Below are 23,038 nucleotides of genomic sequence, written 5' to 3'. Positions count from 1 at the left end.
CCCTGCTTGTAGAAAAGTTGAGAAGTATTCGGGGGCCATGAGCCTCTTTGAATGTCTGGATGCTGCCCTGTGGGAAAGGGATCTTTCTGTATGACTAGGGCTAGAATGAGAACAAGACGGTAAAAGCTGAGGAAGGAGGACTTCAGCTCATAATAGGCAAGCCCTGGTCCTGTGGAGTGTTCACCCGGGCAGGGCCATGGCGAAAACAACACAGGCTGTTAGCCCGATGGTCCTGGGGTCCCTTCTGATCCCAGATCCCACCATAAGGTCAGAGCTGGGTTGAGCATCAGAAGAGATTTCTTTTTTTTTTTAAGATTTTATTTATTCATTTGACACAGAGAGATCACAAGTAGGCAGAGAGGCAGGCAGAGAGAGACAGAGGAGGAAGCAGGCTCCCCGCGGAGCAGAGAACCCGATGCGGGACTCGATCCCAGGACCCTGAGATCATGACCTGAGCCGAAGGCAGCGGCTTAACCCACTGAGCCACCCAGGCGCCCGATCAGAAGAGATTTCTGAGTCTGCTCTGGAGTTTCCCCTGATTGACGCTATCTCCCCGGGAACTCGTCACCCTGCCTGGCAGCCGGTTCACTGCCCTGGATTGTCCTGCAGTCTCCTATCCCAGCTCCTCACCACTGGTGCATTTGTGGGACTGTTTCTCAAGGAAGAGAGAACATTTGGGGGACTGTTTCCCAAGGAAGAAAGGTGTAGATTCCAGATTCTGTTGTGGCCCCACGAAGTAGCAAGGCCCAAGATGACGTCTTTGTGCCGGGTCAAGGCTGTGTTTAGAACTAGTTTGTTTCTTGATGAAGTTCAGAAGATGTGGCAACTGCGGGAGGAGAGCATTCGGCCAGCCTACCCAGGGCTGCCACCTAGCGGGCAAGCCCCAGAATGGCAGCAGGTCCTTTGCTCTGCAGAAACCAGTCCATGCCTTCAGAGCCAGTGGGGTTCTCACTTGGCTTAGGGGATGTTCAGAGTGTAAAACATTTGAAGTGATTTATTTATTTTTAAAAATATTTTATTTATTTATTTGAGAGAGAGCAAGCAACAGCGGGGGCGGGGGGGTATGAGGAGCAGAGGAAAGGGGAGAAGCAGACTCCCTGCTGAGAGCAGAGCACCACCATGGGGCTGGATCCCAGGACCCTGAGATCATGACCTGAGCTAAAGGTAGGCGCCCAACCAACTGAGCCATTCCAGGGGTCCCTTGAAGTGATTTTATAATTGGAATGTTTGAGGTACTGTCCACAGGTCAGGACAATCCAGTGTAGGAGCTGGACCTTTTCTAGCACGGGTAGGGACACTGATTGACCGAGAGGTCAGGAGGACTCTCCATTCACTCTTTGCGTCCTGAGTGCACGTGGGCGTAAGTCCTTGTGGGATGCCTCTGTGTGTTGTGAGCTTGTATGGGTGATGTACTCGGTGTCCTTCCGCACTCACTGTCCGCACCTGGAGATGTTCAGCTGTCCTCACTTTGTCCTGGATTCGGGCTCAGTTCTTATTCTGGGATTCACGGAAAAGGATAATGTTATATCCCCATCTCACAACGTACAGAAAAGATATTCCAAGTAGTTTAAAGGTTTAAATGTGAAAAGTAAAGCTGAAACTTTAAAAAAAAAAATAATAGAGTATCTTCCTGATCTCAGGGTAGGAAGGAGCTTCCTAAATAAACAACCAAACCCAAACCATAAAGAAATGATTGATAGATTTTACTCTATCAAAATGAGAAACTTTAGTATAACATAAGACACATATTGGGAGAAGAGTTTTTAATAAATAGAACTGGGAAAGGATTAGTACCTGGAATTTAAAAATAGGACCTATAGGAAGAAAGAAGAGAGAAAGGAGCAGGTGGGGAAGGAGAGAGGAAGGAAAGTCAAAGGATACGGCCAGGCAGCTCATAGAAGGGAACCTGTATACAGTCTGTAAACAGGAATCATAAGGGGAGTTGGTCCCTCTGGTAATTGGGAGTGCAAGTTAAAAGAGCCCCGATTTTTCTATGAGATGGGTAATACTATTTTTAAAAATCTGATTTTTATGATAGCCAAGAGATAGAAACAACCCATTTCCTTTGACAAATAAATGGATGAACAAAACTCAGTATACACACACACACACACACACACACACACACACATACATACATGCATACACTGGAATATTCATCTTAAAAAAGGAATTAAATTCTGCCTCCTACTGCAACATGGAGGTACCTTGAGGACATTATGCTAAAGGAAATAAGTCACAGAAAGAGAAACACTGTATGATTCCATTTGTCTGAGGTACTTGGAGTCATCAGATTCAGGGAGACAGAAGGTACAGAGTGGGGGTTGCCAGGGCTGGGGCAGGGGGCGTGGAGAGCTGTAGTTTGACGGGAGCAAGGAGCCCGATGCAGGACTCGATCCGAGGACCCTGGGATCATGACCTGAACCGAAGGCAGAGGCTTTAACCCACTGAGCCGCCCAGGCATCCTCATAGTGAAGCTTTTTTACAAAACAATGACTGTTTTAATTGCCCGAGGAACTTACGTACTGCTTTTTTTCTTAATAACTAATTAATTTTTTATTGTTTGATTAGCCAACATGTAGTACATCATTAGTTTTTTATGTATATGTACTGTTTTTAAAATGGGATTGTATTTCAGTATCCTTGCCTTGTAAGATTTTCTTTGAAGGAAGAGTTTTGCTAAAAAAAAAAAAAAAAAAAGAGAGAGAGAGAGAGAGAAGAAAAAGGGAAAAATACTGCCCACCCTGACTGAGCTGATTTCTGGGGTACCCTTCCTTTCCAGCAGTCAGTAGTCCTAGGAGCCAGTGTTTAGGTCTCAGAGGAATAGACTCGCTTTCCTTGTCTCTGTGCTTTAGACTTTTAGCTCTTGTTCATCCTCTTTACTGAGGGCGAACCCTCCCTTCATGTGGATTGTTCATTTGTCACATGTCCTGGTTCTTGGGGCCGCAGAAATCTGGTAACTCAGGGTTTGTGCCGAATAAGCAGATGATTCCTGGTCTGTTGCATTTGGAACGGTTAAGCAGGCTTTTCTGGTTGACTCCTATCATTTGAGGAATAAGGAAACTGAAACCCAGATATGTGGAGTGACTCACCCAAGGGCTCAGGTCCACCAGGGTGCTTAGCAGAAGTCAGCAGGACCCTGGCAACCAGTGCATTCATTTTGTTTCTTATTCTTTAGAGCAGCACCTTGAGTGAACTTCAGTGTCTGATTTGGAGTAGAATACTGTCTTGCTTAAAATCCTCTCATGGTTCCCATCTCATTCAGGATACAGTCTTTGTTTGCCCTGAGCCTTGAAGTTGTGTGTGCCCACTTGTGCAATTCCTTGTTCACTGGGCTCTGCCTGGGGCCCTGTCCTTCTTTGTGCCTAGGACATGTGTGGTGGTTCCTGCCTCAGGGACTTTGCACTTGCTCACCCCCCTGTGCTCAAACTGTTACTGTTTGTTTGTATCCAGACTCAGAAGTCACCTTCTTAGAGAGGCCTCTTTAAGCCTTAGGCCTTCTTTCTTTTTTTAATAGCCCTTCTAATGCTCTGAAGTTATTTTATTTTTATCTCTCTTTCTCTCTACCTATGTGTCTCTGACTGTGTGTTTGTATCCTCGCATGAGGATAAAAGGTCCACAAGCCACAGTCCTTATGTGTCCTGTCCAGCATAGATACTTGTATTAAGGATCCTCCACACCTCCCCCACGTTTGGTGATTTGCTAGGAGGAGTCACAATCCTCAACATATAATCATACTCAGGGCCAAAATTTATTTAAGCGAAAGCACCCAAAGCAACATCAACGAAGGGAAGAGGTGCATGGGGCGAAGTCCAGAGGAAGGCAGGTGCAAGTTTCCAGGAGTTCTCCCCTGAGGAGTCACATGGGACACACTTAATTCTTCTCTCATTGAATTGGGACCTACTCCCGGCCCAGGGATTTTCCTGGGCTCCTACCTCCCAGGCACTCTCTGCCTAGCAGGTACTGAAATTCTGGACTCCCAGAAGAAGGCGTGTGCTTAGCCTAAGCCACACCGTTCACCCCATCCAGGGCCCTGGAACCCTGCTTTCCACTTGAGGAGCATTTTACCTGAGTGTAGGGAACTGTTAGCCATTCCGGTTCCCAAATGCCAGCCAAGGATTGACTTGGAAGCATGCTTTTTTTTTTTTTTTTTTTTTAAATTTGACAGAGGGAGAGAGAGATCACAAGTAGGCAGAGAGGCAGGCAGAGACAGAGGGGGAAGCAGACTCCCTGCCAAGCAGAGAGCCCGCCTGATGCCGGGCTCGATCCTAGGACCCCCGGGATCATGACCTGAGCTGAAGGCAGAGACTTTAACCCACTGAGCCACCCAGGCGCCCCGTAAGCAGGCCTTTTTTAGGATAGAAGTCTCGGGCCTGATTCAGAACTCCTTTCTGCACACTTAAGAAATATTTGTGAATGAGTAAATTGACAGTATGATGGCAGGGCCCGTGGAATCAGACCTCAAGACTCCTCAGGGCCAGAAGCTGGGCCTCCCCTCCTTTGTCAGCAATACTACCCCTAGTCGGGCAGACGAGAGGTGAGTCTGTCCTTCCTTCTGTCCTTAGGCCCTTGGTAAGTGTGACGCTCTGGCCCCCAGGTGTTGAAGCTCAACGGGTCGTCAGAGATTCTCAACAAGCTCTATGACACGGCCATGGACAAGTTGGAGGTGGTCAAGAAGGACTACGATGCCCTGCGGAAGAGGTACAGCGAGAAGGTGGCCATCCACAACTCGGACCTGAGCCGCCTGGAGCAGCTGGAGGAGGAGAACCAGCGTCTGCTGAAGCAGGCGGAGACACTGACGCAGCAGAGGGACACGGCCATCCAGCTGCAGCACCAGTGTGCCCTCTCCCTGAGGAGGTAAGGACCTCCCTGCTATCCGCAACCTGTGCTCCGAGGGCCAGGTGGGCTGACTTGGCCTTAGGACCGCTTCCCTTCATGGGCTTATTGTTATCTGCAAGGCTTCCAGCCACTTCCAGAGGGTTGGAGGGGGGCAGGTGGCAAGGGAGCTGTGCCTTTTGATTTGAAAAATATTTTTGGAACATTTGGGAAACATTGTGTTGGCTCTCCGTGTGGCTTGGGAATTGTGCTCCTTCCCCACATCCCAGCAGTTCTGATGTGTTCTGACCACCCTGTTTCTTAGGTCTCCCCATAAGCCTCTTCCCTCTGTGTCACATACCCACCCAGCAAACAGGAAAGTTAATTGTCTTAGGCACTGTTTCTTCTAAAATTTCTTTTTTTTTTTTAAATATTTTTATTTACTTATTTATTTATTTGAGATAGAATGAGAGAGAGAGAGAGAGCACACACACAAGCACAGGGAGCAGCAGGCAGAGGGAGAAGCAGACTCCCTGCCAAGCAGGGAGCTGGATTTGGGGCTTGATCCCAAAACTCCAGGATCATGACCTGAGCCAAAGGCAGCCATTCAACTGACCGAGCCACCCAGGTGCCCCCCAAATTTCTTTTTTTTAAAATGGTATATATGGTTTGTAGAGAAATGACCCCTGCCCTCTAACAGTGTTTCATAAGGTGTAGTCCTACCGAACACCAGTCCCCTGGAGCGCACTCTGGTGTCCTGTGCAAGGTGTACTCTAGGTGTGAAAAGGGTTAAGAATTGCTGAGTTCCACTCAGACAGGTGTCTGCACTGCAAGACTTCTCAGAGCCTTCCTTCTGGGATTCTGCATTAGCCAGCTGCTCCAGGAGGGGACACAGTGTTTCCCAACGTAGGTGATCAGAGAACACACTTTTTTCTCAGTGGAATTCCGTGAAGAATTGCTATTCTAAAAAACATGTGTTCAGAAATGCTGCTGGAGAGCTGTGGGTTCTGACTTGCAGGCTTACCTGTGTGAAAGGTGCCTCCTGGGCTGGAAGGGGTGAGCCGTTCTCTTGCACCAGTCACCCCACACCCAGGCCTTATTGTCTGTATCTGGGAAATGAGGTGGTCAGATTAAATGCTCATAAAGGCCATGTTTATCTCTCATATGCTGTGTTTCTAGCATTGTTTTGTTTTATTCTTAAAAGATAATATAGCTTGACTGTGGAAGAAATACATTGATATTTCTGGTAGAGCAGAGGGCGTGAAGTCCTCGGATCAACTTCTGGTATTTGTAGAAGGCTGAGAAAAATTCCAGGTCCGGGGGCACTGGTGCCCGTGGCTTCCTCTTCTCAGAGGTGCGGATGACCTCACTCCCTCCTTCACGCTTCAGTGTCCAGGACAGCAGCGCTGCCTGGGCGGGCCCCTGCCCCTGTGTCACAGCTGCCTCTCACCCCAGGTTCGAGGCGATCCACCACGAGCTGAACAAGGCCACGGCCCAGAACAAGGACCTGCAGTGGGAGATGGAGCTGCTGCAGTCGGAGATGACCGAGCTGAGGACTATGCAGGCAAAGATGGCAAAGGAGTCGGAGAAGTACAAGGAGGAGCGGGATGCGGTGTACAGCGAGTACAAGCTTATCATGAGTGAGCGCGACCAGGTCATCTCCGAGCTGGACAAGCTGCAGACCGAGGTGGAGCTGGCCGAGTCCAAGCTCAAGAGCAGCACGTCCGAGAAGAAGGCGGCCAGCGAGGAGATGGAGGCCCTGCGGCAGGTGGGCGGGGCGGAGTGTGTGTGTGGCTGGCCTCCCGGCCTCTGGGAGAGTGGTGTGAGAGCAGGGCTGTCATGGCCGTGCTGTCTGCCCTGGCAGAGCGGAGGGCTTCTCCTGTTAGGCCTGCGTGCTGGGTCGTGTCACCTGGGTAGCTGCTGAGCTCACACCTGGGACCCAGCTCCAATGTGGGCCACAGGGCGTGCAAAGGGAAGTCCAGCTGTGGGCCAGGCCTTGGAGCTTACAGTGATGTAGACAGTCCGCTGACGCACACAGACATGTGTGGGCTCTGCGCATAGACGCTCCCATACCCAGCCCTTGGTTAAGGGATCGTAGATCAGCCTTGTGCTGACGGTCAGTGAACATCTAAAAGACTTGCTCACTGGGAAGCAAGAGGCCAAGGTCAAGTGCCCAAAGCCATCGATACCTTTGGCCTTGTGAACGGGGAAGAGCGCCCTCAGAGATGCTGCTCCCCTCCTACCCAATCCCTTAGATCTGAGGAATCTGCTCTTTAAAGGTCTGGGCTCCTACTGGGAAGATGTGCTAGACTGAGCCCGAGACCCTTCTAAAGCCTTGCTCCCTGGGGAACATGCATCGGGGTCAGGGGCTAGGGTCGAGTGGCCTCAGAGTTGGGCCACTGAGCTTGACTCCTGAGTGATCAGCAAGGATTCTCTTTCCTGCCTGAGCCACGTGGCCTCATTACTGACACGATGTCCCCCAAGTCCAGGTGTGTGCTGCGGGGGCCTGTATTGGCTCATGGATTTTTGTTTGAGAGTCCCCTCCTATCCTGTTGGGTGATGCGGTGGCTGTGCTTAGAGCTGCTGCAACTGATCACAGCAGACTTTTCCCCACTGGAACAGTCCTCTACTCCTGCCTCTTCATTCTGGGTCAGTTACAATGCAGCCTTGAAGACTGGTCTGTGAGACGCAAAAAGCAAGGGGTTAAAGGTTGGGCGGGAGGCAGTGTTCATTAGACTGTCCCGGCCAGAGCCCTCTGGACTGAGCATGAGGCAGGGCTGACTCCTGAGGGGTGACTGGGGCCTGTGAGTCTCTCTGCACACTATGATGCCTCCTTATGCCCAGGCAGTGCTTGGGGCCACGGAAATGCAAGGGACAAGGGCAGTGCTTGGAGAGCGACGCTCCTTGGTTATGGGACCTCTTGCCTCTTTGGGCCTCAGTTTCCTCATCTACAAAATGGACGTGAGAGAGCCTTATAGGGTGGCTGTGGCAGTAGAGGTTCCCTTTATCATTAAGATGATGGTTGTGATCCTCCAAGTCTCACTGCCCTGTTAGCACCGGAGTGAACCCCACGAAATTGTTTCTATTGGCAAAAGGGCCAAATAAGAGCGACTTCATACAAGGGGAGGGAGACTTCTCCAGACCCCAGAGGTGAAAGCCTCGTGAAAGGGAATACGTGCGTGATGAGGGCATTTTTAATGGGCAGAGATAATGTGTTGGTACTTGGTCATCGTTCTAGAGACAGCATCCTCTCACTTTTTACATTTTGGTGTCTGAGAGCTGAATCGTTGGGGGGAAGTGTTGATATTAAATAAGGAAAACAAAACGGTGAGAAGAAAACTATGAGTCAGTCACTAAGTGACACGGTTGCGGAGAATGTGTGACCTGCCGAGAAGGTGCTAGGCCATCAGCCTCCCCCGACCCCCACCCCGCAGTTACAGAGGTTAACTGTGCACTCCCCGCAGTGCGCAGTGCGCAGGGCTCCGGGCCTCCCGCGGTGCAGGCAGCTGGGGGCGGTCTGTCATCCTCCCCCACCCCCGCTTCTCCCAGCATGCCGAGTGCCCTTCAGCCCGAGCCGGTTTCCGGGCCTTCGCAGGGGGCATTGGCTGCACGTCAAGTGTGCCTGTCAGCTGAGGCAGGAATCTCTTCTAGGCACTGTTCCGAGTCAGCAGGTCGGAGCGGAGAAGCCCTGCTCCCACCCCGGCAGCTTCCAGAGCTGAAACCCTTGGCTCCTTCTGGAGTTTGTTTGGCTTTTCAGACAACACCACACCCCACCTGGCCAGAGGAGGCCAGGTCTGCGGCCTTGGCCGTGCCAGCCCTGAGGTGGGGTCGGGAGGGTCTTCTCTTCCCAGGGCCTGACTAGGGCCCTTGGGATTGACCCCATCTGTCTCCAGCCTACCCTCTCTCTAGCCAGCCTACCTCCCTGATCGTGCAGCTGCCTTCATTCTGCTCAGCTGAGGAGGTGGTTCTTTTCTTTCTGACAGACCATGCATTCTCTACACTCTTCCCTTCTCTCTGCTCCTCCCTCTCTCGCTGCCCTCCCCCCTCTCTGCCCTCTTCTCTGGAGTACGAGGCGAAAGGAGGGCTTCAGGGGGCCTGTCTGGCTCTTTGTCTGGCTCTGGATGCTACCTGCTTTCCTGCTTCCCCCTTCCCTGAATGAGCATGGCCGCGGGAGCTTCCCCATCTACGGCCCTTGTCCCAGCCTCTGGCCCCTGGCGACCAGGTGCAGTGAAGGGTCACTGCCTTCGCGAGGGCGGAGGACCTGCGTGGGCAGCTGGTCTCTACCTCCCGGAAGTTGTGGGGCACCGCTGCCTGACACAGAGGTTCCTCCAGATAACAGGTTATGTCCCAGGACCAGCCTCTCTGCCAGAGCTTCTGTCCCATGGGAAGGCCAGCAAGGTCCCTTAAGCCGCACTGGCTTCCCATGTCCTCACCTTCCTGCGGCCCCTGAATGCGGCTGCGTCTCTGACTTCCAGAGCTGTTGGTGGCACTGAGCTTGGGGCTGGGGGCGAGCGGGAGCCATGTGTGAGGGAGGGAGGACTGCTGGAGGTGGAGGACGAGCAGGAGGGCATTTCAAGAACGTTCCCACGTCTGGGGACGGCTGTGAGATACGCCCGGATGGAAGAGACGGGCATGCTCAGGGAGAGCGGTCTGTTCAGGGAGCACTGCCCTCTCCCTGGGACCCGCGTGTGCCTCTGTGGGGTTGTTCTTGTTGGTTTTGTGCCTGGGCCAGGTGAGTGTCTCCTGAGGTCCAGTCCCTGCCTGCGGCCCCTTGGATCACCTGTGGCGGACAGAAGGAGATCTCTGTGGCGCTGCTCCAGACTAAGAGCTGCCACGTGGAGACAGCACAGTATAGAGGAGGAAGCCTGGGAGTGGGAATCGGGGGACCAGGCATGGAGGTCAGCTCCCCACTAACAGGAAGGACCTGGGCCAGTCTCTTCCTGGGCCCTCCTCAGTGTTACCAGGATCTCAGCTCCCAGTGCTACGGTGCCTTTACGATGCCTCACTGTTCTCCCCTCTCTGTAAAACGAAGTCTTGTACTTCTTGTGTTTCTCATCTGGAAATGGCGCTTTGGGAGTGAATTCATTTTGGAGACCAACCATGGAGAGAGAGGATGGGAGCTGCCTAACACCTGGGGCTGGCCTCTCGTGTTCCCACCTCCGGCCCTCACCTGGAGATGCTTCTCCAGGGCCAAGTGCAGAGACCTTTCAGTGGAGCCGCATGCAACATGTTGCAAATATGAAACTCTATTAATATATTATAGAACATTGAGTGAAATGTAAATTTAAATACATGTGATCATTAAACCTATTCCTTATTATAATAAATTCTTGACACCTGTAAGAGTAATGACCAGTTCCCAAAAAATAGCAAACTGAACAGACCCCCAGCACTGTGCGAAAGTGGGAAAAAGTCAGGGGCACCTGGTTGGCTCAGTGGGTTAAGCCTCTGCCTTCGGCTCAGGTCATGATCTCGGGGTCCTGGGATCGAGCCCCACATAGTGCTCTCTGCTCAGCGGGGAACCTGCTTCCTCGTCTCACTCTCTCTACCTGCCTCTCTGCCTGCTTGTGATCTCTGTCAAATAAATAAATAAAATATTTGAAAAAAAAAAAAAAGAAAGTGGGAAAAAGAACGGAAATAATTTGAATTGAAGGTGTATGTAGAGTGCACCCGCCGCTGTGTCCTCCTGGAGTTAAGGTGTACTTTCTGAGCAGACTTTTCTCCAGCTCCTATTGACTCTTGACTCTACTTGAGAGATGCAGGATGGCTATAAACTGACTCTGTGTTTCCCTCTGTCCCCCTCGTCCTCGTGTCTCGGATGCACCTCTGGGATTTCTCTGAGCACGTGTGAGCAGAGGCAGCCTGCCGGGCTTGCTGTGGAAGCTGGGCCTCGGTGCCAGCAGAGGTCTTCTTGCTGTGTTTGTCTTCCGGCTTCCTACCACTGGAGGTGGGGGGTTCCCGGTGCACACACTGTTCCTCTCGCAGACCCTGTTCCTCTCGTGTCCTGTTGGTATTTTGCTTCTGGAAGCCTATGAGCTGCGGTGGGAGCAAAGATGCTCCCTTTGTCACTTTCCCAGCGTCATCTAAGGGTTCTCGGGGCACAGAGGGAGCTGCTTCTACAGGTGCTTCCAAGAGTTTGATTTGGAACAGTAGCTGAGCATGTAATGCCTTGGGCGGTGTCCAGATGCAAATGCTTCCGATTTCAGCTTTTTAAACAAACTGAGACACGCAGGACTTCACCAGCAGAAAAAATGGTGTATTTTTAGATTTCAAAATAACTCTGTATGCCAGAGCATAAAAATGAGTACTGCAGACCAACGGGTTGGGGACCACCATGATCGACATCTGCAGCCTTCACTGCATTCAGGCCTTGTGTCATTGTGTTTTGACAGGAGACCTCTTTAGAGAGACGGGGTGGGCCATCCAAGATAGGAGCGTGCGAGTGGCCGGGAGGAGTGTGGGAGCCACACACCAGGGGAGGCGTTCACCGGGGCCACGGAGACCGTGGCTCAGGAGGGGCTGGGGTGCTGGGACAGGCTCTTTGCGGGGCTGGGAGAGTTTGGCTGGGACTCTGCGTAGTGTCATTAGGTGACTCGAGTGTGACTATGGGACAGGTGGTCCCTGGGGATGCAGGTGCAGCAGGGGTGTGTTGGGATGGGCTTGGGCTGGCATCCCATGTTTCCCTCCCTCCTGCTCCTGAGGGCTCAGGCCCAGCTCCCGCACCAGCTAGAGGGCACTTCTGCACCAGAAGACTCAGTAACCATCTCTCTGCTTACCTCTTGACCCCACCAGATCAAAGACACGGTGACACTAGATGCCGGGAGAGCCAACAAGGAGGCTGAACTCCTTCGAAAGCAATGCAAGGCTCTGTGCCAGGAGCTGAAGGAAGCCCTCCAGGAGGCAGATGTGGCCAAGTGCCGGAGAGACTGGGCCTTCCAGGAGCGGGACAAGATTGTGGCGGAGCGGGACAGCATCCGGTATGGGGAAGCCCTGGGCTGGCGTGGGCCCCTGTCTCCCCGGGAAGCACTGCGTCGGTGGGGAGGGTCAGAATCACCAGCTGCATGTCCGAGTAAGGTGGGCGTGACCTCGGCTTCTCCCTTCTCACCTGAGCCTTGCGTCATCACATTAGACGTGCTCATTACGTCTCTGCTTCTCGTCTCATTTCAACCTAGACATCTGCGTGTACACTTTGTCTGGGTGAGACCCTCCCCCAGCCATGAAAGGGCACAAAGACAGTTTTCTTTCTTAGGGGACTTCTGATGACACGGATGTATCAAGAGTGCATTCTTTCAGTTGGTATTCTGTGGGCACCGCTGTGTGCCAGGATCTTAGGTCCCTTGTACAAGGAGACCCTGAGAGAGAAACTGCCTCCAGGGCTCCCAGGCGGGTATGATGCCCACCCCCACCCCAGGCTAGCGCTCTGGGGGCCACGGGCAGCTTTGTTGGACCAGGCAACAGGGGAGGGAGAAAATATAGATGGTGAATTCCAGGGCCATGGTCAGAGCTATGATGGGGCCATGCAGGATATGGAGGGCCAGGTGGGGATTTCTCCCTGGAAAGCATGACCTTCAAGTTAGAACTTGGGCCTGAGTGGAACTTTTCCAGGTGGAGTGCGGGGGATGGTCATGGCCATGAACAAAGGCATATGGTATGCTCAGGGCAGGGGCCTGCTTGTGGATTTGGGAGTCACAAGAGAGGTGGCTGACAGGGTTCCTGAGGGTGGGCTCTGGGGCCACGAAAGGGAAGCCCTGAGTATAGTCTTGATTATTGGCTGGCAGAGAGCTGCAAGGGGCTGTGGTGGCATTTGTGGTGACTTGGTCATTGAGAGTTTCAGAAAGATCCCTTGTGGTTGTTGGGAGGAGAGACCGCTATCTAGCAAGGCGGGTGAGGGTTCAGGGAGGAGGGAATTGGGGGCCATGGAGAGGTGGGGACTAGCCCGTAGGGCCGTCTGATGACAGGGTGCCGTTCTGGAGATGGCACAGAGCAAGCACTCCCCCGCTGCCTGGCCACCTGCCCCTACCTGCTCTGTGAACGGCTGAGGTGGTCCTGCGGTGCCAGGAGCCACCTGTCTTTTGGTGGGGAGGTGCCTGCACATTGCGCCTGGACAGAGCTCAGGGCTGCAGAGGTGCATGAGGCATGGGTCCTGTCCGAGTCGGGGGCTCAGTCTAGATGTGGGGTCAGGGCCAGCTTTAGAAAGGCCTGCCTGTGGGTAGATGTGAGGCTTGTGGTAGGTGCTGGCATCCAGGGGCCTGCCAGGTGGGCTGGGGCTCAGGTGGCTGTTCAGGTAGGCACATTAAGGGTGAAGCAGTGGGGTGAGCCCTGGACATTCAGGACCCGTTGTCCAGTAACTGCGGAGATGTCCCCTTTCCTGGCCCTTGTATCTTCTCTGCCCCTCGATGGAGTCGGCCTGGGCGGCCTTACCTGTAGACTCTCCAGCGGTCCCTCAGTGCGTTTGAGGGCGAGGTGGGCACTGGGGGCTGTGGGGGCTGGGGCGACAGTCCACCGTAGGCTGCCCCCTGCCCCTCACAGTGACCTCGGCCTCTGCCTTCTCTGCCAGGACTCTCTGTGACAACCTCAGGCGGGAGCGGGACCGGGCAGTGAGCGAGCTGGCTGAAGCTCTGCGCAGCCTGGACGACACACGCAAGCAGAAGAATGACGTCAGCCGGGAGCTCAAGGAGCTCAAGTATGTGGGGGTGGGTGCCTGCCGGTGGGGCTCGTGGTGGCCCCTCTCCTGTCAGGGCAGGGCCGTTCTGCGTGCTGGCCAGCTGTCTGTCCCTTCACTCTGCCTTACTCTGTCAATCTGTAGAATGGGTCTGAATGCCACCTGCATGTTGAAAGTTAATGAGAAATTCTTAGACCATCACAGAAGATGGCGGCCCTTTGGTGAGCACGCGGAGGTGGGCAGGCACCATGTGCAGAGGCACATAGAAAGGAAGGTCTCTGTGCCTAGGCAATCCATTTGGAGACAGGCAAGTGTGTACTGTCTATTTATTCATTCATTCATTCCCTTTCTACCTCGTTCATTCACTGACTCTACAGGGATTTACCACATGCCTGCACTGGACGGGCCAGGCCTGTGGGAGGCACTGGGGAAGCCACCGAACAGTGGACCAGGTCTCTGCCCTGTGGGGCTCACTGCACACAGGAGGCCAGACCACAGGCGGGTCGGACAGCGACAGCTGTGTGAACCAGGCGCTGACATCGTGGTGCGGTGTTTGGAAAACCATCACCACTTGGTGGTCCGTTCTGCCTGTGGTGTGAGGATGCCCATTCAGAAGAGACTGTCTGGGGTGTCAGACAGCCTCCCCTCAGTTACGGCACTGCACCCAGGATTGTGATGTGAGACTCGGTGACCCTAGGCAGTGGACTGAAGATACAAAGATCACAGCTGCAGAGAGAGATTGGCAGAACCTAGTAGCTGTCCCTGCAGGGCAGAAGCCACGACTCCCCATTCTGATAGGGTGGTGCAGGGCGGTGAGGAGCATGAGTGCGAGCGTGCAAGCTCCCTTGCCAGAGCAGCGCCGTTCAGACAGAGTGACAGCCTCCCCTCCCTCCTCATTCAGTAACTCTGACATGAGCCAGCCAGCTTCATTTACCAGATAAAAACCCAGAACCTCCTGGGCTTGGGGACTCTAAAGAAAATCTCAGGCTAAGAGGCAAAGTGACACACTCTCTCCAGGGACCCACTTTGGGTCTAACAAGTGACGGAAGCACATTAAGGTAAAGCCTGGATCCTGGGGGCTTGAGCATGGGAGGCAGCTGTGCGTTCTAACGGAGCTGGAATTGCCTGGGACTTCTAAGAAAGTCGAATTCCACTTGTTTGTCACGCATCCCTGGATCTGCCCCTCCTCTTTGTTGGGCTCTCTAAGCGGTGCTGGTGAGGAAGCCCCCGGTCTGCAGAGGCAGCCGACACACCCCAGTGGGTGTGAGATGAGCAGGGGCAGCGAGCAGGAAACCCAGAGCTCCGGGCTGCCCAGGGCTGGTGGGAGCCGGGTCTCGTGAAGGCGACTTTGGGGCTCTGCCCTGAGGCTCAGTAGCATTCTGGAGCTGGCTAGTGAGAGCACAGTCCAGACAAAGGTGTGGACGTGCGAGCGTGTGCACTTGAGCAGAAACCAGGAGGAGGTCACGAGTGTGCCCAGAGCCCAGCGGGTAGCGCTGATGAATTGGCAAGGTCATCTGGGCACAGGTTTTAGGACCAAGAGTGTCAGGTGCTAGGGGATGGCACAGTTTTCGGTCTTTTTTCATCTCTTAATTGGGTCTTTCCGAGAGCTTAAGTTTATTATTTTGGTCAGGTCAAACTTACTGATTTTTAATTTTTAATGGATTGTATGGTGTCTAGGCGTCCTTAACCTTAGCCATACACCTCAACGATTTTGTCCCTATGTTTTCTTTTAAATGTGTTGCAGCTTGACCTTTTGCATTTCAGTTTGTGATACATTTTGAGTTGGTTTTTATGGGAGTCCCAGTGTCTGGGTTGGGGTTTAGTTTTCCTGTTGTGGGCATGGAGGGGCTCCTGCCTCCCTGGTGGAATGCTGTCCTTCCTTGGCTGAAGTACTTTTGTATCTCTTGTGCTTTGTGGGCTATTTCTGAACTCTTTTTTTCTGTCCCACTGGTCTCTGTGTCTGTCTTGCTGGCAATTCCACATAGTCTTGATTACTGGAGGAATCTGTAGAAAAAGTCTTAAAATTGAGGACATTGATTCCTCCCACTTAGTTTTTTATTTTCCAAATTGTTTTAGCTCTTCTTTATCCTTACCTTTCTTTTCCTCTGCATTTTATAATAGTCTGGTCTGTATCCACAAAAAGTCTTGCCGCCATTTCCTGAGGAATTGCATTAAACCTTTGGATAAATTTGGGATGAATTTGGGTCTTTTTTGAAAAACCCCTTTGAAAACCCAGTGATATCCAGGAAGCCCTGCCTGGCATGCTGCTCCAGATTTATTGGGAAACTGGCCTATAATCTGGCATCTAATCCGAGAGCAAAAGGAGCCCCATTGGCGCCTGGGTGGCTCAGTGGGTTAAGCCGCTGCCTTCGGCTCAGGTCATGATCTCAGGGTCCTGGGATCGAGTCCCGCGTCGGGCTCTCTGCTCAGCAGGGAGCCTGCTTCCTCCTCTCTCTCTGCCTGCCTCTCTTCCTACCTGTGATCTCTCTCTGTCAAATAAATAAATAAAATCTTTAAAAAAAAAAAAAAAAAAAAGGAGCCCCATTTAGCTTTCATGGTGACCTTCGCCTCCCAGGGGACCATCGCCATGGCTCTCTCTGTTCCTAGGGAGCAGATGGAGTCCCAGTTGGAGAAGGAGGCCCGGTTCCGGCAGCTGATGGCCCACAGCTCCCACGACTCAGCCATCGACACAGATTCCATGGAGTGGGAAACGGAAGTTGTGGAGTTCGAAAGGGAGACGGTGAGTGGCCTTAATGTCTTTTCTCCTCTGCTTTCCCAACTGGGACACTTTGGAGGGGGACGGGAGAGGACAGCCCACTTGTGAGGTTCCCAGGTTCATGGCTGTCAGTTTTGGGGCTGCAGCTTTTCTTCCTGGGGTGCATGCATCTTTTCCCTGTACTTATCCATGCCAGCTTCTGGCAGGTTGGTGCCCGTGGCCTCTCCAGTGGCAGATGCTGGCATGGGGCATGGCAGGAGGAGGGCAGAGCAGAGCCCTTCTGCAGGGACGTGTATCTGCAGTGGCTGAAGAGGCCAATGGCAGCTGCTCCTGGGCTTTATCCTGGGGACTGAGTGCCCCGTCTGGCGTGGAGGGGCAAGTGCTCACAGTGGGGCAAGTGGCTTGAGGTTTAAGAACGACCTGTCTCTGATCACTGCTGTGTAAAGTGTGTGGCTGCTGCTCTTTTGACAGGAGGATATTGACTTGAAAGCACTTGGGTTCGATATGGCAGAAGGTGTGAATGAGCCTTGTTTGCCTGGGGACTGTGGGATATTTGTCACTAAAGTGGACAAAGGAAGCATTGCTGATGGCCGCTTAAGGTAAGAGTTGAGGAGGCCCAGGCTCTGGAGGGAAGGGGACCCCTCCTACCCCTTGAGAAGGACCCAGAGAGGGCCTAGCAGGGTCAGGCCGGCAGTCTCCACTGCTAACGTTGTTGTTAATGGAGACTGTGACTCACTGGCACCCGTGAGTCTGAGCATTCCTCAGGCCCCAGGTGCTGCCCTTCACTTCTCTAGTTAGGAAAGAGTTCTGGTGTGGCATGTGCAAGAGTGTAGGGTGTGTATCACATGCCCATTCCATGAAAGAGGAATGATAATGAATTGCTAAATACTGATTTATGCAGCACTTTGTATAATCAACCAACTCATTCATTTTAAAAATCCTATGAGGTAGGTTCTCTACTGCTCTTGCCCCCATTTTACAGATGAGGACACTGAGGTCCGAAGGAGGGAGGTCACACAGCTAGTAAGTAGTAGAGCCAGGATCGCCCCCTGGCAGTCTGGCTCTAGCCTCTGCGAGTGTAGCCATTTGACATCCCAAAGAGGAAATCTGTCTAAGCGTGTAGGTGGGGCACCCGCTTCCCGCCCTCATCTTCCCAGACTGGAACGGTGCGGCCTGCCCACTGGTCCCAAGGCCCGCGAGGGCACTGACCTGGCTGTGCCCCTCCTCAGGGTCAACGACTGGCTGCTGAGAATCAATGACGTGGACCTCATCAACAAGGACAAAAAGCAGGCCCTCAAGGCCCTCCTCCATGGGGAGGGTGCCATCAACATGGTCGTGCGGCGGCGGAAGTCCCTGGGCGGGAAGGTGATCACACCACTGTACATCAACCTGAGTGGACAGAAAGGTAGTGGGCCCACAGAGGTGGGCGGGGCGCCCCAGATGGCAGGGCCCCCCTTCCTTGTGCAGGGGGGAGGTGTGCATTTTCAGGTGTGTAGTTGTTCTTGGGGCATGGATGCCGCTTGAACGTAGCATGTGTATCCCCAGTAGGGGGCCACCTGCGTCCTGGGTCTTGCTGGTCTCCCGAGTATTTGATTGACCAGAGCAGACGTCACTGAGCCCCTGCGTGGGTGCGATCTGGCCTGGGTGCTGGGGTGGACAGGTCGCAGTCTACGAACGTTCCCCTCATAATTTATCTCACAAAGACGAGGGGGACAACCAGGGCTAGGCGATCAGGGCCGGGGCTAACTGGGGACCGCATATGTCTGCCCTTGGTGGGTTTTGCAGACAGCGGTATCAGTCTGGAGAATGGCGTGTACGCTGCTGCTGTGGTGCCTGGAAGCCCGGCCGCCAAGGAGGGGTCCCTCGCCGTGGGAGACAGGATTGTGGCGGTAAGCCTCAGGGCCAGGGCTGTCTGCCCCACATGGACAGTTAGATGACATCTGGGAGGTTGAACACAAAGTAATGACCAGTTTGCCTTGTTCTCTAATGTTAACAAACGTTTTTTTTTTTACTGATAATGTGTTTCTATTTATAGTAGAAAATCAGGAAATACAGAGGTGATTTAGGAAGGAAGTACGACTCCCTCTTACAGTACTACCTTACAGATAACCTTAATGAGATGGACTTTATTCTACACATGAATGTATATTTACATCAGTTTTTTTTAAAAAAATTATTTATTTGAGAGAGAGCGCAAGAGAGCGCGCACGTGGGGGGAGAGGCAGAAGGAGAGAATCTCAAGCAGACTCCCCACTGAGAGTGGTCTTGATCTCATGACCCTGAATTCACGACCTGAGCTGAAACCAAGAGTTGGATGCTAAACCGATTGAGCCACCCAGGTGCCCCTATTTACATGAGCTTTAAAAAAGAAGGTATCTCTATGTGATTAATTGATTGTTATTTTTTGTATGTGATTTTAAAAAAAACCCTTTTATTAAACATTATATCCATTTATTTTTAAAAATTTCTTTTTTAATCACCAGAGTAAGACGTATGTGTCCAAAGTAGTCAAGCAGTACACAAATGTATAAGACATTAGTCCCCTCTTTTCCCTTTAATCCTGCCCCTGGAGAAAAATCTCTACTCCCCGTTGCAAGATGAGCTCCCAGCCAGGCCGAGAGTGTTCATACAAATCTCTATACACAGATAAAGTTTTCTTGGCTTTGTTTGCTTTTTAGCATATAATAGTGTGATCATCCTGCTTTTCCACACCATGGATAGCTTTCCAAATTCACCTTCAGTGTTTTTATCCACTTCATGGTGTTCTGAGGTTTGATTATCGGTAGTTGGAAGCGCGCCCCCTTGTGGACCTACATATTATTTTCGGTTTCTGCCACTGCATACAGCCCTGCCTTGGACATCACCTGTGTGTACCGCCGTTTGGCAGACACTGAATGGCGTCCCTGGTGATCAGACCTCCCAAATGCTGTGAGATTATGGAGCCTAATTTAGTATTTCTTTTCTTTTTTTAAAGATTTTTATTTATTTATTTGACAGGCAGAGATCACAAGTAGGCAGAGAGGCAGGCAGAGAGAGAGGGAGGAAGCAGGCTCCCTGCTGAGCAGAGAGTCCGATGCGGGGCTCGATCCCAGGACCCTGGGATCATGACCTGAGCCGAAGGCAGAAGCTTTAACCTACTGAGCCACCCAGGCACCCCTCCTTTTTTTTAAGTTTTTATTTATTTATTTGACAGAGATCACAAGTAGGCAGAGAGAGAGGCAGGCGGAGAGAGGAGAGAGAGAAAAGGGCTGAGCAGAGAGCCCGATGTGGGGCTCGATCCCAGGACCCTGAGGTCATGACCTGAGCCAAAGGCAGAGGCTTAACTCTCTGAACCACCCAGGTTCCCTAGTTTAGTATTTCTAACTGACTCATTAAAATGGAAGTCACACACTTCCACCAACACACACACACATACACACAATCCTGGTTGTATGGAAGGCACACATGACAATGACTCCTGCTCTGGTTCTGTAGTCCCCGTCTACCAGTTCCTACCCTAATGGCAGTATTCTGGTTTCCCCCCACCCTGAAATATTCAAAACATTTGTATCTCCTTTTCTTTTCTTTTCCTTTCTTTTTCCTTGCCTTCCCTTCCCTTCTCCTTCTCCCTTCATTTTTCCCTTTTCCTTTCCTAACACCCAGATGGGATCATAATATCCTGAGCTGCTAACCTCCTTTCTTGTTTCCCACAGCCTCCCATGCAGGTTCATTTGCATTCACATTGTTAGATCTGTCTAGGGCATGTCAGTAACTTACTAGTTGCTTATTCTGTAGTGGCAGCAGCTCAAGCCACTCACCAGTTCTCCGGATGGACAGCAGGACATCTTTGCTTTTACGAGTAGGGCTGCAAGTGCACTGCTGCATCCATCCACGGGGACCCACGGGAGTGTGCTGCAGGGTGAATTCCCTGGGGCGTGAATTGCGGGATCCGTGGGTATCAGCATTAACAGTTAACATGATCTTTCCCTGTGTGGTTAAAGAGATGGTGGCCTTTTTGGTCCTGCTTGCAGAGGGTGTAGGAGCTCATTGATTCTCATCTCCACCGTATTAAAGATTTCAGAGGATGCCAAAATTTGAAAGCAGCGTGGCCATTGTGAAAAAATTTTAAGATGTGGAAAAGTTGTAAAGAAAAAAAAAAAAATGAATCCATCGCCCCAAAATAATCACTCTGCCTATTTTTTTAAACTTTTGATTTTAAAATAGAGATAGAATTCGGTATGACATTGAATAAATCATATTGAAAAATAAATAATGTGGCGATGGTAGTACGGGAGGTCCTCTGTGCCCTTCATGCAGTTTCCTCTGACGGTTGGTTACATTTATGTGACTAAATGATATCCAAACCAGGGGTTTGACAATGAAGTCGTGTGTGTCACTCTGTGTCATTTTATTATCATGTTTTAAGTAACAACAACAAAAAATTAAGATTCACAACTGCTCCATGAGCACAAAGATCTCTCCCGTGTTAGCCCTCAGTGGGAGCGTCCACAGCCTGGCTCTCCATTCCCCCTCCATAACCCTTGGCACCTAATTTGCTCTCCATCCATATAGTTTTGTCACCACGAGAACATACTACCTAAGTTGAATTGTACAGTAGGTGACCTTTGAGACTGGCTGTTCCAGCGTGAAGCCGTGTGAGCCGTCAGGTGGTGGGGCTACCACGGGCGTGTTCTTTGTGTTGCTGGGCAGCACTCCGTGGTCTGGGTGCCTCCCGGGCTGACCATTCACTGTGGCGCATATGCTTGTTCAGAAGATTGGCGCTAATCTAATGAGGTCTGGACAGAGGTTCGGGCCTACGGGATTAGGAAAATCTTTGTGAACGGGGATGCTACCACAGCATCTCACCCGACACTTCATAGTCTACAAAGACCCTCCACAGCATGATGTCATTTCTCATCTCCCGACCTGGGGAGCAGCCGTGTGTATCTTCCGTTCTGTGCGTGAAGGAGTTCTGCGCTGCGGTCATGCCTCACGTGGTAGGCGGCAGCAGAGTCCGGTCGTTCCCCGTAGGGTGCTTGCTATTCTGGTCCCAGTCGGACGAGCACCTGCCTCTCGCATGGTTTAAAGCTGTATGTTTTCTCTGCCTCACAAGCTGCCTCACTGGATTTCTCAGGCCGTACTGGGGAGGGGCTTTCTCTCCTTTGCCAACTCCAGACTTGGGCCCGTTCTAGGAGAACCAGGCCCACCGTCCCGGACGGGCTGGCGGAGACCCTGACCTGGTGGTGGGCCTGATGGGCTCTCTTTTTGGCCCTAGATCAATGGCATTGCCCTGGACAACAAGTCTCTGAATGAGTGTGAATCTCTGCTCCGTAGCTGCCAGGACTCCCTGACCCTCTCCCTCCTGAAGGTAAGGACCCACACCCAATGCCGGCTCTGCTCTCATCGGCTGTGCGGCAGCAAAGCCTCAGCTCCGTATGCCTTGGCGGCTCTGCTGGGTCACAGGGAGTCCTTGAAACAAAGGTACTGGTTTACAAAGTGCAGGGTGTGTGTGAACCCTGACGGGATCCTGGTTTAAAAACCAAAACAAGACACAAAGGACATTTTGAGGATAGTGGTATACACCTGAATCTGAACTGAGTGAAGAGGTGATCGTAGAGACTCTTCGGGCACACTTTGGGGTGTGTGGCCCGTTGCTGAGCCTCACTCCCTGCGCAGGGACGCAGGCAGCGCCTGGTTCTGCAGTCTTACCCGCTTTTTCTCACTCTGCAATCCGCACATAGGTGTTCCCTCAGAGCTCCTCGTGGAGTGGCCAGAACATTTTTGAGAACATCAAGGACTCTGATAAGATGCTGAGCATCCGAGCCCACGGCGCCGAGGTCCAGGCTCAGAATAAACGGAGCTTGCTGCAGCACAACAACTCCACGCAGACGGACATCTTCTACGCAGACAGGCTGGAGGACAGGAGGGAGCTGGGTCCCCCGGGAGGCAGCAGCTCCTTCCTGCATAAGCCGTTCCCTGGGGGGCCCTTCCCAGTCTCCCCCCAGGCCTGTCCCAGTGCCTCGGAGCGCAGCCTGAGCTCCTTCCGCTCAGACACCTCTGGGGAGCGTGGCTATGGGCTGGTGGACGTGCGCAGCCGGCGACCCCTGCTGCCCTTCGAGACTGAGGCGGGCCCCTGCGGGGCGGCAGAGGCCCCCCTGGATAAGGCAGACCCTGAGGGCTCCAGCAGTGGCGGGACCTGGCCCAAGGCCGTGCTCAGCTCCACAACAGGGCCCGAGAAGCTCTCTGTTTATAAGAAGCCAAAGCAAAGAAAGTCTATCTTTGACCCTAACACTTTCAAGCGCCCCCAGACTCCCTCCAAAATAGACTACCTACTCCCTGGCCCTGGGTCTGCTCACTCCCCCCAGCCCTCCAAGAGGGTGGGGCCTCTGACACCCCCAAAACCTCCCAGGAGGAGTGACTCCATCAAGTTCCAGCACAGACTGGAAACCAGTTCCGAGTCGGAGGCCACTCTGGTGGGCAGCTCCCCATCCACCAGCCCCCCAAGCGCCCTGCCCCCTGACATGGACCCCAGGGAACCCATGCACACTTCGCCCCCTCGCAAGGGCAGGGTCCGCATTGCTTCCAGCTACTACCCCGAAGGGGATGGGGACTCCTCCTACCTGCCTGCCAAGAAGTCCTGTGATGGAGACCTCACCTCCCAGAAGATGGACGAGCTGGGGCAGAAGCGCCGTCGCCCTAAGTCCGCTCCTAGTTTCCGGCCCAAGCTGGCTCCCGTAGTGATTCCTGCTCAGTTCCTGGAGGTAGGGCCCAGCCTTGGGGTGAGGATGGGCAAGGGTGCGGGGAGGGGCCCTGAGCTGGTGTCCCCAGCCTCTTGCTTAGCCCTGGCTCCTTTGCCTTCGTTCTAA

General features: G+C 52.6%; 1 protein-coding gene across 2 annotated transcripts in view; it reads left to right on the top strand.

The window, feature by feature from the left end:
• The window catches only part of DLG5 (discs large MAGUK scaffold protein 5), a 117,267-nt gene that overhangs the window by 68,864 nt on the left and 25,365 nt on the right, over positions 1 to 23,038 (top strand). For both annotated transcript variants that reach the window (XM_032311856.1, XM_032311855.1), the window contains exons 6-15: positions 4,598 to 4,857; positions 6,271 to 6,583; positions 11,608 to 11,792; positions 13,373 to 13,498; positions 16,085 to 16,217; positions 16,665 to 16,792; positions 17,423 to 17,598; positions 17,979 to 18,082; positions 21,448 to 21,540; positions 21,914 to 22,933. In XM_032311856.1, coding sequence (XP_032167747.1) covers positions 4,598 to 4,857; positions 6,271 to 6,583; positions 11,608 to 11,792; positions 13,373 to 13,498; positions 16,085 to 16,217; positions 16,665 to 16,792; positions 17,423 to 17,598; positions 17,979 to 18,082; positions 21,448 to 21,540; positions 21,914 to 22,933 — 2,538 coding nt within the window. The remainder of the gene's footprint in view (positions 1 to 4,597; positions 4,858 to 6,270; positions 6,584 to 11,607; positions 11,793 to 13,372; positions 13,499 to 16,084; positions 16,218 to 16,664; positions 16,793 to 17,422; positions 17,599 to 17,978; positions 18,083 to 21,447; positions 21,541 to 21,913; positions 22,934 to 23,038) is intronic.

Source organism: Mustela erminea, chromosome 14 (assembly GCF_009829155.1).
Source record: "Mustela erminea isolate mMusErm1 chromosome 14, mMusErm1.Pri, whole genome shotgun sequence".
NCBI lineage: Eukaryota > Metazoa > Chordata > Mammalia > Carnivora > Mustelidae > Mustela > Mustela erminea.
The sequence above is the reverse complement of the archived record's forward strand: the minus strand, read 5'-3'. Positions and strand labels throughout refer to the sequence as shown.